At 47.4% G+C, this 16,627-nt stretch overlaps 1 protein-coding gene across 1 annotated transcript in view; it reads right to left on the bottom strand.

Annotated features, from left to right (window-relative positions):
• Positions 1–223: 223 nt before the first annotated feature.
• The window catches only part of DUSP27 (dual specificity phosphatase 27, atypical), a 37,646-nt gene continuing 21,242 nt past the window's right edge, over positions 224–16,627 (bottom strand). Inside the window, exons 3-6 of the mRNA XM_033197021.1 lie at positions 15,735–15,829; positions 11,823–12,054; positions 9,912–10,129; positions 224–3,569 (exon numbers count right to left, since the gene is read on the bottom strand). Coding sequence (XP_033052912.1) covers positions 736–3,569; positions 9,912–10,129; positions 11,823–12,054; positions 15,735–15,829 — 3,379 coding nt within the window. The 3' untranslated portion in view covers positions 224–735. The remainder of the gene's footprint in view (positions 3,570–9,911; positions 10,130–11,822; positions 12,055–15,734; positions 15,830–16,627) is intronic.

Genomic DNA, 16,627 nt, shown 5'->3' with positions numbered 1-16,627 from the left:
TCCCTCTGTTACTCTCAAGGGTTTTCCTACTGTAGTCTCCTACTGTACTGTACCATAGGCTAAATAATTATTTGTTATTTTTTATAATGAGATGATGATGGCATTGTCTGGAGGCCCAACTTTTGTGAAACAAGGTGAGACTGGCTCAGGATAACACATTTGTGTCTTTTAAAGTGATTTTCTTCTAATATCCAAAGATCTAAATATGACCAGAATAAAGAACTATTTGCCAACATACCATTTTTATTGGAGACTCAAAACATTTAAAAAAAAATCAGAACTGAGCTTTGCCAGGAGAGGTCAGACTTGCCATAGGACAGACTTTCTGGGTTTCATGTGAAACGTCTACAGACAGAAGCGTGTCCTATGTTCATGGCCTTTCTGGATGTAAACTGGAGTCTCTGACAAACTACAGTGCTTTTCCAAGCTCACCTCTAGTCTGTGATGAACACTATCACATACACTAAGTGAAACACCAAAGCTTAGAGGGTGCTGGGCAACAGAAAAGGGTGTCAGTTGGTCCAGCATTCGGACCTTATATTGATGGTTCTCCCCGTCCTTGCCTCCTCCCTACTTCACCTTTGCTGCCCTTATGCTTGGCACCTCTCATTCTGGCTCTGCCCCTCTGAAAGATGCTCTCTGTATCCTCATCGCCTGATGGGTGGTGGCAATGTGTGCCCTGAGCCCTATGCTAAGGTGAGTGGTTTATTTCAGTGTTCTCAGCTTTTCCCCAGCTCAGTCCTCCCTCCTTCTCTGCAGCTTGGTCCTGGTTTCTTCTTGCCGACGTCTCCAAGCAGCAATGATGGCTTCATCGTCCATTTCTTCCTCTTCCTCTCTGTCAGTGCTTCTTCGATACTGGGACTGCCGTCCAGATGCAAACCTCCCTTCTTCTCTGTTTTCTGTCCTCTCTTTCTCTCCCTCTTCTTCAGACCTCATAAAGCTCTGGGTGAATTTCCTCTTGGCTCCAAATTCAGAGAAGTCTGACTTGGATGACTCTTCCACATCTTCCCAGTCCCTAGACCTGGCCCAATTTGGGCGCTGTGACTCTGGGGACTCTTCTCTTTCTGAGGGCTCTGGGGTCCGGCGGAAGAAGTAGGGCTCTGGGCTGCTCTCCTCTCGGGAACTTGAGATCTCGCTGTACGTGGACCTGGAGAACTTGTGCATCTCTCTGCCCTCCCTGGTGGAGGAAGATGAGAACCGTGAAGTGCTTCTTATAGAGTTGCCATTTGCCTCGTGGTAGGAGGAGGTGTCCTGTTCCTCTGACTGGGATTTGGAAAACTTGTAACTGGAGGATTTAGACTCTGTCTCCCTGAGCAGGGATGATCTGGAGTACTTCCCCCTGGAACTTCCAAACCAGTCACTTTGGAAAGGAGGTTTTTCCTCTGTCCTGAGGCCACTGAGCCACTTATTAATACTGCTATCCATCTCTTTGCCAACTCTGCTGCCACTTGCGTAGTGATCACAGATAGCCAGGGAGGAGGATGTGTCTGTTTCAGGTTTCTGGGAATTACTGCGGGAAGAATATCGGAAGCTCCCTATGGCACTGTCAGTGTCCTCATCCCCATCACCCACACCATCATCCTCATCTTCCTTGACCTTCTTCTTCTTGAAGAGGGAGCTGCGTTTGTTGTCTGAGGCCAGCTTTTCCATTTTGTACTCAGACATCTTCTCCCTAAGCTCCATCTGCATCTCCTTTTCCTTCCGGCCAAGTTCCTTTAGGTCCACATTGTCAGCAAAGAGGCTGTAGATGGGCTTGCTGGTCCCCCTCACTTTGCTCCTGGAACTTTCAGCGGGCGAGCTCAGTGTGGTGTTGCAGGACAGCACAGACTGCATGTCAGAGCTGAGTCTTGCCTGGCTCTGAGGCAACAGGCAGCCACCCAAGGAGGAGCTGCTCTGTCCACTGAGCATGGAGACTTGGTCATCCCCCAGGCAACTGGCCGCTGGTACTGCCTTCATGCTTGCAACAGACGGGGAGCGGGACAACAGCAGCATTTCATTTTGCTTCTGAGCAAGGGTCTCGCTGACCACGTTGGCAATCCAGTTCTGGATGCTGGCAATAGAAATGGTGTCTCCAGGCCCCACTGGCAAGTTAGGCAGGGGTGTGGTGGGATTGGAGGTTGAACACCCCGCTATGTTGCTTGCAGCCTGAGACAGGTGGGAGCGGTGGCTCTGGGTGCTCAGTACTGACGCGGTGTCCCCATCAGCACTGACTGAGGGGGCTGCAGACCAGAACGCAGACAGGGGAATGCTCCCGCTGGCCGTGGAGCTGTCCGCCTCCCAGCTTGCCATAGACTGGCTCTCCTCCAGCGTCTGCCGGCTTCTCTCCAGCAGCTCCAGCCTCCGTTGCCTCTTCTTAGCCAAGGCCGAGTCCTCCCCCTTGCTGAGCTCCACCACCTCCTCCCTGTTCTCACTGCCCACCTTCTTCTGGTGTTTCAGCTTCCAGGCCTGGTAGGCTGTCAGGCTGACATCCGAGGGATTCTTCTTCTCCCCCACTGCCTCCTCTGCACTGGGCTCACTGCTGCTGTCTCCTGTTTCCAAGTCTTTCTTGTGAAATCCAAATTGGATTCTCTTGATCTTCCATCTTTCCAGGGCAGTGAGCTTGTCCTTGTTCCTGCTGCAGAAGTTGTAGAAGGAGCTGGCCTCAGAGCCCAAGCTCTCCTCGTCATCCTCCCGCACCCTGCTCCCTGCCTCTGAGCTCCTGTCCGCCGCCTCCTCTCTCTTGCTCTTGGCATGGTACCGCCGGGAAGCCTCCTTCTCAATCTCCAGCAGCCTCTCGTTCCACGCATCCCAGGTGCTATCCGAGGACATCGAGTCTGAGCGGCACCTCCCGCTGTGGTCCCGCCGGTTCAGCTCCAGCTGCTGCTTCAGGACCCAGATATCGTGGCTGCTCACGCTCTCCCAGGCGCTGCTCTCGCTCAGGGTGCGCCGCCGCCTCCCTACGGAGGAGCCAGCGTCGCTCTCCTCCTCCTCTTCCTCCTCCCTTCCCCACCTCCGGTGCCCTTCTGCTTGGTACCTCTCGTTTCGGCTCTGCCACTCCTGGATGATCCTCTCCACGTCCTCGTCCTCGTCCTCGAGCTGCTCCCCACCCTGGCCAGAGGAGGCTGAGCGCTGGCCACCTCCACCCTGGGGGACCTTGCCCGAGGGGAGGCCCTGCCCCTTCTTCCACTCCTCGTACAGTTTCTCCTCCTCCTCGTTGTCAATGAGGGTGAGGGGCTTGGAGGCCTGGCTGGCTTTCCCCAGGGAGGAGCCACTCAGGTGGCTGGCGCTGTCGTCCTCCTCCTCCACCGTCAGGGCGTGCACTCTGGCCCCGAGCGTGCTCCCCATGCCCTCGCCCTCCTCAGCCTCAGCTGATTCCCCCTCCCTGCCATAGTCCTCTTCTCTCTCCTCCATCAGCTTCTCGTTGAGCTCCCGCAGCTGCTTCAGGAAGCCGTCGTTGGGGTAGATGGCCCGCTTCTTACGCACAGTCATCAACGCCTCTAGGATGGCCATGTTGTGGAAGATCATCAGGTAGGCGACCACTAGAACTGCTGACCGGCTGATGCCCATTTCGCTGCTAACCAGGACTTTCCCTGGAAAGAAAACACAAGAGAAAATGATGTGATGACAGTGGCTTCCTTGTAGCGTTCTTGTTTGTTTTCTTTGGTAAGTGCGTTTTAATGTGCTGCACTTAAGGTGTTTACTTTGCCTCTGAAGTTCATGGCGGCTCAAGACACAGGAGGGCTCGGCATCACTGACCCCATATTACAGATGGGGTCATCACATCTGTATGACACCACAGTCCCCACTGGCCCTGTATTAGAAACACTGGAGTGCATTTCTACTTTCTTCTCACAAACTGAGCATCAGAGGGAGGAGAAATAGAGGAACAGGGGGAAGGGTGATAAAGCAGAAAAGGAATGAGAGGCTAAGATAAATGAATCACAGAGAAATAGAATCTCGGTGTCGGGAAGCATCATAAGTCACATCCTAAACTTGAGAATTCCCTTTACAACATCCCTGATGCTGGATCACCTGTCATACCTGTCATCCAGCCACTGCTGAGTGCTTCCAGTGATGGGGAGTTCATTAGCTCACATGGGCACATAGACACAAGTCAATGCATTTTTGGATCACTCTAGTGCTTCAAAATTTATTTCATATGTTAGGGAAAAGTATAAATTTCTGTAACAAGCATCTAATATTCCTGCTCTGACGTTATAAAGTCAACAATGAATACATTGTATGAAACAGGGCTTTTATACAAAAATCCTTAAGAAGATTGCTATCATATTCTTCCATATATATATTTATTTATTTTCCTGGCTATTCTGAGTCCTTCAACATTATTTGAACATCTTCTCATGTTCTCTTACTATTCTAGCTACTTTCCTCCAGGTCAAAACTTGAATTTATCAGGATTTTTTTTTTCTTTTTCTTTTTCTTTTTGTTTTCTTTCTTTCTTTCTTTCTTTCTTTTTTTTTTTTTTAGGAGTTTTTATTGAGGATGGAGCAAGATATTTCAGGTTTGGACTGACTCACTCACACAGAGTAGAGTGGGCCCTTCCCCACCCTTGTTTGGGTCATTGGGGCTTTACTGATGCCATACAAGCTTGCAATATGGGTAGATATGCCACACGGTGAACTCAAGTTATCTTTTACATCCGTCAGCTGAAACTTGTAAAACGTTTTTTAAAAACTCCAATTAAGTCATGTTCTTTTTAATGTGCAGTCATTTTTAAACTTAAGGATAATTTCACAAATTCCTATTAACATCTTTTGGTGGGTGTCTGTTTTTATAGCCTACAGGAGCTTTTGCAAGTCTTGACTCTACCATTCAACAGATCAGTCACCTGCTTCTAGCCTCCCTTTGGGCTTTGCATCCTTCATGAACATGACAAATATGCCTCCTATGCCTTCCTCATAATAGCTGTTTAAAATGCAGACTGGGACCACTGGAGACCTTCCTCCCTGCTCTCATCAGTCTAACTTGCCAACAGTCTTTGGGGATGTTTGCTAAATCAGTTAAAAATCCTCTGTAACAATATGAGAGGGGAGGTGACTTCTTATTATATCTTCGCGGCAGTTAAGGTCATGTCTTTGTCACACAGGAGGTCAGGGACAGAAAATTCAGAGGACTTGAGGGCCAGTAATGATGAAAGGTATTACTCCCAAGAGCCAGCAGCCACTAGAAGGAGGTAAATCAGCAGAGTCAAAGCCACAGGCCAGGACATGGTGGCTCATATGTGTAATCCCAGCAGTTTGGGAGGACAAGTTGGAGGATCGCTTGAGGCCAGGAGTTTGAGACCGGCCTGGCAACATAGCGAAACCTCATCTCTGAAAAACAAAAACAAAAAACCATGGCAAGCGCCTGTAGTCTCAGCTACTTGGGAGGCTGAGGTGGGAGGATCACATGAGCCCAGGAGGTTGAGAGTGCAGTGAGTGGTGATTGTCCCACTGCATTCCAGCTCAGGCAACAGAATGAGACCCTGTCTCAAAAAGAAACAAACAAGGGTGCGGTGGCTCACATCTGTAATCGCAGCACTTTGGGAGGCCGAGGTGGGTGGATCACTTGAGGCCAGGAGTTCAAGACCAGCCTGGCCAACATGACAAAACCCTGCCTCTATTAAAAGTACAAAAATTAGCCGGGCGTGGTGGTGGGTGCCTGTAATTCCAGCTATTCGGGAGGCTGAGGCAGGAGTATCACTTAAACCCAGGAGGCAAAGGCTGCAGTGAGCTGAGATCGCATGACTCCACTCCAGCCTGGGCAACAGACTAAGACTCTGTCTCCAAAACAAAACAAACAAACAAACAAAAACAAGCAAAAGCCTTATAAGGAGCATCTACGGAAGCATTTGTCTTTTTTCTCCTCTCACCCTCAGCTCAGGGCTTAGCTGTCCCTTACAAGGACCTCCCCTTCACCATCTGACCAGGCTACCATATACTGTGACTAGTCTCAAAGTCTCACTGGTTTTCTTTGGAGGTGGAATCACCAGACCAGCTTACTTCAGGACCCTTCAGGACATGACCAGCCAGTCTTCTTCACAGGGGCATCAAATACTACTTAGACTCAGTCTGGTGGAGACCAGGTTGGGGGGCCACGTTTTTCCTGCTATTTTCCTAGCACACTGGGACTCCTCCGAGGAGCCTAAAGGGCAGTCAGAAGGACAAGAGAGAGGCTGGGTAGATGAGACTCAGGGATCTTTACCCACTTCACCCAGAGCAGCAACAGGATTTTCTGTCTTCTCTGTTAGAGGTAGGCTGATGCTGTATAGATTCTTCTCTGCACAACTCTAGGGGGCTCTTCACATCGAAATAAAAATATCAAAGTATACTTGGGTTATGGTGAAAATTTTCCAACAGTAAAATGGTTTGAGGAAGGTAGTGTTTTTCTAATTTGCAGAGTTACCATTTTGATTACCAGCAGGGCTGATTGTGAAGAGGGTCCCTGTTTTAAAAATTTGAAAAGTACAGGCCGGACACGGTGGCTCACACCTGCAATCCCAGCACCATGGAAGGCCGAGGTGGTGGATCACTTGAAGTCAGGAGTTTGAGACTGGCCTGGCCAACATGGTGAAATCTTGTCAATACTAAAAATACAAAAATTAGCTGAGCAGTAGTGGCACGTGCCTGCAATTGCAGCTGATCAGGAGGCTAAGGCATGAGAATCGCTTGAATCTGGGAGGCGGAGGTAGTGAGCCAAGATCATATTACTGCACTCCATCCTAGGTGACAGAGTGAGACTCTGTCTCAAAAAAAGGCCTTTCAAAAAAAAAATTTTTTTTTTGAAGAGTACAGCTACTGGGGAAGAGCATCAGACTTGAGCAAGACTGGATTTGAATTCTCTACACTCTCAGTATGCCTTTATATGGCAGGCAATTGTACTATACTCTCCCAATTCAAAATTCCCTCTTTCCTCAGAATGTACCCCTCTCCACACCTGTATTTGCCCAGAAGCCACCCCTTGCCACTGTTGATGGAACTCGGGGTACACAAAAGGATCAGTATCTGAGAAATTCTTCAGGAAATTTGGAAATGGGACTGAGGCAGGAAATTAGCTAGTTTGATGTCAGGCCTGTGGACAGCCATTTGCTATCTGAAGTAGAGAGAGAAAGAAGAGGGAAACCAAGAGTCCTGAGATTGTCCAGTCCTTGTTCCAGGCCTGCCTGGCGTGCCAGGCTCCTGTCTTTGGCTTCTTTCCTGCATCTTCAGAATTAATGCCTTTGCTACTTGTAAGGGAGTTTGAGATGGTTTCCACCCACTAGCAACCAAGAGAATCTTGATTATTACACCGTGCACCATACAAAGTCAGCAGTTAATCTTCCATGGATCTCAACTTCCCAGTGTGTACAATGTAAATAACAACACCCCCTTATAGGCTCTTTGTGATTATCACGTAAAAAGCCGGCGCCAGGTGTTTCTTTCGCTGTTCTGGAGAACTGACTCCCAAGCATCCTAGAGTAGAGGAAACCACAGGACCTAAGGCTCGGGGAGTAATTATAGGGATGCCACGACCTCTCTGCGGTGGAGTAGGAACGACCCACAAAAGCAACAAGCACAGCAACAGTAAGGGCCTTTCGCTGCCTGGCAGGGAGAGTGAGGCTGAATAGGGAGGAGATGCCTGCAGGGCACACTGGCCCCTGCAAGGGATCTGGACACCCCCGCTCAGACCTAGGCTCTCAGGCCGGGTGTAGCTGACAAGCTGGCTCCTGGCCAGCATGACCCAGCCCGCCTTGGGTATGCTGCAGGGAAGGCCGCGCCTGGGTTGCACCAGCGACAGGAAACTTCCTGCGGAGCCCGCGAGGCTCCTGGCACCGACTCCGCCTCCACGTTTGGGCGCGTTCTTCCTCCCTCCATCCCCATCGCTGGCTATCGCTTCTGGGATGCGTTCCACATTCTGGGATCTGTCTCATCCGCCCTGGGATACTGCTGGGGACCGCCGGCTTGTGGCCGTGTCCACATGCTGGAGCTACCGCGCGCGTCCCCGCTCCGCCTCGAGGTCGGCCGGTGCGCGCCAGGGCCAGCGAGCGAGGTGGGACACACTCCCTAGGCCGCCGACGACCGACAGACCCTTTCAATCCCACATTGGTCAAATGTCCTTCATTTTAAAAAGAAGGAGTTGTTTTGGCCGGGCGCGGTGGCTCATTGTAATCCCAGCACTTTTGGAGGCCGAGGCGGGCGGATCACCTGAGGTTGGGAGTTCGAGACCACTCTGGCCAAAATGGCTAAATCCCGTCTCTACTACAAATACAAAAATTAGCTGGGCGTGGTAGCGGGCGTCTGTAATCCCAGCTGCTCGGGATGCTAAGGCAGAAGACTCCCTTGAACCCAGGAGACAGAGGTTGCAGTGAGCCGTAGATGGCACCATTGCACTCCAGACCTGGCGACAAGAGTGAGACTCCGCCTCAAAAAAAAAAAAAAAGGAGTTTTTAAGCATTGAAAAGAGGAGAAAACTGAAAACTGTTTATATGTGTGTATGTATATATGTGTGTATATATGTATATGTGTATACGTGTGTATACATACACATACACACCTCTCTCTCTCTATATATAATTTACACACACACACACAAACACATATATCAAATATGTGTATTTGGCCAGGCATGGTGGCTCACGCCTGTAATCTCAGCACTTTGGGAGGCCAAGGTGGGAGGATCGCTTGAGCCCAGGAGGTCAGGGGTACAGTGAGCGCTCCAACAGCCTGGGCAACAGAGCTGCATCCTGTCTCTCAAAATAAAAAGTAAAAATAATAAAAAAAGAAAATATGTGTGCTTGTATTTTCCATTAGAAGTTACCTAACCTGGCCATTGGTGGTGACAGGAAATGCCCTTTCCAGGAAATTATTAACAATATTACTATAGCAATGGCTATAATTTTTAAAGCATTTCTTGTGCCAAGTGTTGTCCCAAGGGAGTTACTTCATATGCATTTTTAAAACGTTATTCCTCACAGCAGCTTTAGGATTTGATATTTTTGTCTTTGTTCTCTATATAAGGAAACTGCAGTTCCCAGGGCTAAAGGAAATGGCCCAAGGTCACGTTGTATATACAGTGTAGCAAATCCTGGACTCAAACCCAGGTTTCTGGACACCAAATTCTGAACTCTTCCCAGTCAGGCTGTCGGCCCCATCGCGTGGGCTCTACTCCTCCTCCCTGAGGTCTGTGACCTCTGCAGACTAGTCTCATGTTGCCTTTCACTTGGATATAGCAATAGCAGCCCCTCTCTATTAAAGCATATAAAGCACTACTCTCTACTTTTCCAACTGGGTCTGTTCTCCAAGGTGGAGAGAGGGAGTTTTCTAAAACATAAATCAGATCAAGGTGCTGCTCCAATTTCTTACCCTGGCTTTTAGCTTCCTGTTTGATGGGGGGCCCCTGCCACTCCAATCTTCATCCACCATGCTCATCCACACTGGCCTTTGATTCCTGAACACACCAAGCTTTCCACCTTTGGATCTTTGCACTACTAGTTCTCTTCCGCAGGAATGCTCTTCTTCCAGTTTTCCCATGGCTAGCTCTTTGTCACTTGGCTTAAATGTCCCATTGTCAGAAGGCCTCCTCCACCATGCTCTCCAAGGAGCTAGTCGGTTGTTCTAGCACATTGTCCTAGCTAGTCTCTGCCTCACGCTTATCACCATCTGACATTTTTCTCTTTTTCATTTTCTGTCCCTTTTTACAGTATAAGAGTCAAAGGCTGGAAGCCTGTATCTTTCACCACAGTGCCTAGAATGGTACTTGGTACATGCTAGGCACTCAGTAATTACTTACTGGATGAATGATTATCCTGTCTTTTCTCCTTTTCTTAGAGAAAAAGGCGTTCTTAAGACAGATACCCTCCAGACACGCCAACTAATCAGGTTTTCTTAACATTCCCCATGTTGCTCTTCCCCCTGTGGAATTCCAGCAGCCGGGAGCAGGCAGACCCCTCTCACCTCTGTAAGTGAGCAGTGCCTCATCGAGGAACTCAGCCGCCTTCCGGAAATGCTGGGAAATGTCCACCTCAGGAAAGTCATCCACCTCCACACCCAGGTACTGGATCTCCAGGCCAGTGTAGAATTCGGGGCCAGTGTAAACGCCAGTGCCATGTGCAGCATTCAGAATGTGGGTGATTCCCAGCCTCTTCAGCCTCCCCTTGTTCACAGCCACACTCCTGGGGGAAGAGGCAGGGACCTGTTTGCCAGAGTCGGAACTAGAAAGGTGTGTCACCACTGCCATGGCGAGCCTGCCTCAGCCGGTCTGGGGCCGCAGCTGGGCAAGTACCTCCTTTTCTGCCCTGGTTGTCTGGGGATCACTGCAAATACCATTATAGAAAGAGTCGATGACTTGGTCTCAGCAAAAGGGAGAAAAGACAGGGAGTTAGGCAAGGAAGGACGAGATGAAGAGGCCAACAAAGTGACGTGAAAGGAAACATTTGAATGATCCAGAGACTTGTAGTTTAAAACCCCATGCCTTGGGAATAGACATTCATCAAGGCACAAAAGTGGCAGGCACACATAATAAAATTAAGTGTATTCTACATTGATGTGGCATGCTTATAACTTTCAAAATCCTTTCACATGCATTAGTTCATGTTATCCTAACAATAAATTTAAGAAGTAGACAGGGACGCTAGTTTTATTCCCATTTGAAGGTTATAAAACTCAATCTGAGAGCTCTTATAACTTTCCAAGATTGTGAAAGGAGTAAAAGACAACAAGAACTAGTGTTTTAGATTTCTAGTTCAGAGCTCTTTTTGCTGTAGCTGTATAAGTGCAGCTTCGTTTGAAGAGGCCCTGAGAACAGGTTGTCCAAGAAGGACCAAAAGCTTTTAGCTAAGGATACCTGGCGATGGCTGGGTTCTTAGTGACCATGAGATGAATGCTCCTGGATCTGAAGATCTATTTAAAGATCATGTAGGACTTGGTGCCCAGCGCTGAGGATCAAGTTCTAGGCAACCGATGACTCCTTGGTAAAGATGAGACCCACTGTCCAATGCTGTTTTCCCTATTCCCTCCCCTGAGGCCAAATTTCCTCCTTTGCTTCTGGATATCCAGATAATTACATTGGGAAAACATCTCATTAAGTATTTGATGAATCGGCAAAATATTTGTTTCACTAATTAACCTAGTGGTAGCAATTATGCACTGGCATCTAAAGAAATAGGATGTGAGTGAGTTGTTTTTGTTCTGGAAGCCCCTGATAAACTTTTAGAAAATAATAGTTTTGGGATTATAAAAACAATGTCTACTTTAGGAAACCTGTACAAGTCAAAGGAAATCTAAAGAGAAAATAAAAACCACTTGTAAAAACATCTCCTAGAGAGAAACATTGTTATCATTTTCTCACATTTCCTTCTGTTGTCTATACAAAAACATGCACGCACATACACACACATCTATTGCTCAATTAGCAGCACACTTACTTACATGTCTTCTCTTGTAATCTAATTCTTTCTTACTGTATTGTGAACATTTTCCTACGTTGGTAATTACATATGCATGTCAATATTATTGTCAGTGGCTCCTAGTGTCCAGTTCTGTGGTAGCTACAGATGTCATGAGATGGTGAAGTTGGCAAGACTCTGTGGCAGGAAAGGAGGCCCAGAGAAGGCCTTCTTGAAGGACAAGAGAGTCCTGGCAAGAGGGCAAAGGATAAGCAGTCATGGTGGCATCTTGCCTGGAGACCTCTGAATGCAGGTGAATGAAGGGGCCTTTCTCTGGACTGGGGCAGGGTAAGTGGCTAGGCAGCCTCATTGTGCTGGATGGACCTATGGGTGCCGTTGGTGAAAGTTGGGGGAGTTTCGTCTGTCTCAGGCACTAACCAGAGGGGTAGGACAAAGGGTCATGAAGAGCAGTCAGACTCACTTCTCAGCTATGAAGACACTGGGCCAGACCTCATCCACCTCATTCCAGGGAGCCTCTTGGCGATCCTGAACCAGGGCCCGCTGTAGGTCTAGGACGCAGGGCGTATTATAGAGGCTGGTGTCGTCCATCTTCTCCCTGACGCGGTTGTACAGGTCCTCCACCAGCAGCTGTTCAGCAGACTCCAGCATGCCTGGACACTCTGCGTCTGCTCTGACCCCCCGTGGCTTGAGTTCTAGAGAAGACAGGCAGCATTCTCATCAGAGAGTTAGGAATATCATGGCCTTCCTTGTTCCTGGGGGGAACATGCTCTTGGCCAGTTTGCTGCCAAGATTTTGGCCATGAACTGAATGCCAGCAGGATCTCCCAGGAAGGATTTTAATTGGGCCCAGGGTACCTGCTGCAGTGGCCCAGACACTTGTAATCAGGGTCAGCAAGAGGACTGTATAGATGTGGGTAAAGGGGATCCAATTTCTTTTACTCCTTCCCATGCTTCTCAGAAGCTGGTCGATAATTTTTTAGACCAAGTTCCTTAAGTACTAGGTGTACTTTGATTCATACTTAATAACTCCCACAGTGCCCAGTACAAAGTGGATGCTCAGAAGTATTTACTGGCCAGTCGCAGTGGCTCACGTCTGTAACCCCAGTACTTTGGGAGGCCGAGGTGGGCGGATGACCTGAGGTCAGGAGTTCAAGACCAACCTGGCCAACATGATGAAACACTGTCTCTACAAAAAATACAAAATTAGCCAAGCGTGGTCATGAGCACCTATAATCCCAGCTACTTGGGAGGCTGAGGCAAGAGAATCACTTGAACCTGGGAAGTGGAGGTTGCAGTGAGCTGAGAGCGCGCCATTGCATTCCAGCCTGGTCAAAAAGAACGAACAACTCTGTCTCCAAAAAGAAAAAAAAAAAGGGTAGGAGTGTTTACCAAATGAGTGAATGGCATTCATTCATAGTATAATTCACTCTGTTAGTTTGACTCTTTTACATATGGATTACAAATAACCCTGGGAAAAGTAAAACTTTCAGCAGTGATTTATGCAATATTACCTTCTAATATACATCTAATTTACTGATTTATTTCTTGTTTTGTCTCCTTCCCCCTACTAGAATGTAAGGACCTATGGTTCTCAGCCTCCCAGCCCACAGATAGGTGGCAAAGATTGGACATGAACTCTCATTCTAATCTCAAAACGTGACTCAGGGCCTTTCTGACAACAGGTCCAAAAAGTTCAAACTCCACATGAACTCAAATCCCAACTCACTCACATCTGGGGTGAATCTTTATCTTCTTCTAGTAATATATTTGCTCACAGTTTATCGAATTTGGGGAAATGTAAGATGTTTTCTTTCTTTAAGTTAGACAAAAATAAGAAAGAACAAAATCGTTCCACTCATATGGTAGCCAAAAATACTGAATAGAGAGAGAGAGAGAGAAAAAAGAAGCTGGAAAGATGTGTCCTCTGTGTTCCCCATATCCTCTTGCTGGCACCATCTCTTTCCCTAATGGGCAGTCTCTGGGTGGGGGCTGCAGAGAGAGTCCAGTCACATTTGGAAGGTAGACTTGGCCCAGCCTCTCATGGAACCTGCTCCTCCCAGGAGTCTGTAAGCAGGGCTTGTTGCTCATGGATTGCAAATCCTGGGAGCCTTGGGTTCTGCCTGGGGCTCAGGATTTCATTTCCCTCCTCTCTTCCCTCCTCTAACCCCCCTGAGGGGCCCCAACGTCCCTACATCAGGGCTCAGCTCTAAACGTTCTCTGATCTTCATTTCAAATGCAGAAAGAAGAAAACTCCTGCAATCCCAGAGCTCTATTTTGTTTAAAAATAGATGAAGTGTTCCTATTTTCTCCACTATGCAGTTTTCTCCCCTGGCTCTCCTGGGGTCTTTCATAGCAAATGCAGCCCCCTCTCCTTCCCTTGTCTACTTAGATGTCTTTCCCTTACTACATATAAAAAATGGGACTCCTGACACCTCATTAAAATACACAGTATTGTCTTCCTCGGCTATTTATCTAGCAGGTGTTGTTTCCATTTCTTTTCTTTTCAATTTAAAAACCAATGTCCCAGCCCTTCACCCCTGATGGCAACTCCTGTTTTCCCTAGGTCTGTGGTTCACACTTCAGCCTCTGTAGAGTTTGCCTCCCTCCCTGCATCAATTTCTTTCTATTACCTGACATTTCTTCAGCAGAAAATAAAGCCCACACATTTCTCCCCTACACTCTCGGATGTGTGGCATATGCAGACTTTCATGAAAACGGAAGGTTTTCAACACACATTTTTACCCCTGTGATCACTAGTGAGCATGGCGGTGTTTTGAAATATCACCTGATACATTTTCGTTTCTCTCTAATATATTGTTTTTTCTCCCCCTACAGCCCTTCAGCCACTAAGGCTAATGAAACTTAGATTTGATGCCCCCAGAGAAGGGAAGAATAAAGAGCCAGATAAAAAAAGGCATTGCACATCTTTTGGTTTCAAACTAGACTGAATGTCTATAGCATTCCATAGACTTGAAAGTGAAGCTTTCAAAGAGAGAAAAAGTTTTTTTATTTTTTTTTCTCCCCACAATTCCTAAAGCTGGACTTTTACTTATCAAGAACCAAAGCCTGGAAAATGATCCATAGAATGAAGCACAAAGCAGAGATGATGCAGAATGGAAAGTTAGGGAAACTTCCAACTACAAAAGAGGAAGAAAAGACTTTCCAGAGCTACGGTGGTGCTGGTAGCAATTCAGAGAGAACTGGACCAGGGTGAAGACACTGCCTGGGTTTGGGGACAAGATATGTTGGAGCAAGATACTTGGGATAAGATATCTTGGAGCAAGATATCTTGGGATAAGATATCTTGGAGCAAGATATCTTGGGATAAGATATCTTGGAGCAAGATATCTTGGGATAAGATATCTTGGAGCAAGATAACAGAGACCCTAGGTATGGAAGAAAAAGAAAAACAAAATCCCCCCAAGCAGATGCGTCTTTGAGAGGATGGGGCCTCCTAGAATGCCCAGAACAGTCAGCAACAGCAAGTCAAATTTCTGGTTCTATGTGAAGTGTGCCAGAGGTCCAGATGTCTTTAGAGACCCTGGTGGAGACCCAAATGGGTCAGGGGACAAAGAAAGGACCAGAGTAAGAATGGACAAAGAGTAGCAGGTGATTCTCATAATGAAAGACCAAGGAAAGGATTGTGGCCACCAGCGGTGGTTGCAAGATTAAGTCCAAAGGCCAGCTGGGCCTTGCTTCATCAGTGTGCACCTTATCCCACTCCACCCCATCTCACCAGAGTTGTGAGGCTACCCAGGGAGAAGGGAGAAGAAAGGGGAAGAAAGAAATTGCAAAAGATTATTTACCTGAAATTGATTAGAAAAAAATTCATCTAATCTAGATAAGTACCTTTGAATGAAATATAATAATATGTTGTCTGCTTCAAAATTTTACTGCGTAAATATTAACATATTTAATATTGGGTGCTCCCCACCCAAGTCTTTCCCTCCTTCCCATGCACCCTTCAGTTTGAAGCATCTTTAAGCACTGGTAGAAGTGCAGGTCTAAGTCTGGGCTTCCTTGGAAGAGAACCCTCTGGATGCTTCTGGCCATTTCTTGGGCTCTCAGGTCTGTGCCTCTGCCATAAGCCACCTCAGGACCCCTGACATAACCAAAAATTGAGCAGGAGGCCCTAGGAACAGATTGGTGCTGACTCTCTGGTTGTCCCTGCTCACACTGATGCATAATTATTTCCACTTCCTTCCTATCAAAGTTGAGGAGGTGGAGTTGGCAGAACTACCTTCTGCAGATCTGCTCTTCCTAACGTGATGGGCAGCACCTGAGAGGCACATTGACATCTTCCAATGGTCCCCCTCTAAGGGTCTCCAGATGACCACTGGACTTTGCTTCCACCCAGCTTTTGATTGCATTACCTTCATTGATGATCTGTTTGGCTGCAATGGCTGAGGAGAGGTGAATGGGTTCCATGAAAATGCTTTCTGTTTCTGCATCTGAGACCATCGAACACCTAAGGGAAGAGGATATTCATGTGAGATAAGCCTGCAGCATCTGAATTAAAGGTATTCTTTTAGATGAGAAACCTGGTTCTGATTTTAGTAACAAGTAGGAAACAACGAATGATCAAGGCAAAGCCTTCCTAAGTTTAAGGATCCAAGAATACAGAACACTGGGCATCCTGTGACTCAGATGCCCACCTGTTTTCAGATCACAGTTGGCACTGATGCTGTGTGATGTTTAATGACATGGTGGTCTATGTTGGGGAGGCAAGAGTGTATGTCTGTGCTTGGAGTAACCCACCCTGATGTGGTTTCACTTTCTTGGATGTCCTGCTGCTCATTTAAAAAATTTTGTCTCCTTTTCCTCTGCTATCAATCTATAGGATGTCCTTAATTGTGCCTCTGCCAGTCTTCTGCTGGACTGCTGGACTGAACAGGTTGCCACCACTCTTTCTGTTCCCTCTGTTCTCCATTCCTTCTCCCAGTTTGTAAGGGAATGGGCTAATGATGAAGGACTGGCATGGCACCAAGTGAAATGCCAAAGATGAACTCAAATGCACAGGTACTGATTCTGAGCACATGAAATCAAGAGTCAGGCTGAGCCCAGGGATGCAAAGAAAGTAACTTGGGTAAATGTCAAGGCAATTTCCCAAAAATAATTCAGTGCAGTTGTCAAAAGAGACCTTTAGGAACGTGGAGAGTCTAGAGCAGAGACAAGACTTGGGACTGCACTATGGTGGTGGGGATGGGACCACTCCGTAGTTCACTAGTAAACACTTTTCTAGTGAGTTGTCCTGTTTTCCAGGTGT

The sequence above is a fragment of the Trachypithecus francoisi genome, unplaced genomic scaffold (genome assembly GCF_009764315.1).
Source record: "Trachypithecus francoisi isolate TF-2019V2 unplaced genomic scaffold, Tfra_2.0 Lachesis_group5, whole genome shotgun sequence".
In the NCBI taxonomy this organism is placed as follows: Eukaryota; Metazoa; Chordata; class Mammalia; order Primates; family Cercopithecidae; genus Trachypithecus; species Trachypithecus francoisi.
Note: the sequence above shows the minus strand (reverse complement) of the source record. Positions and strands in the feature narration are given on the sequence as shown.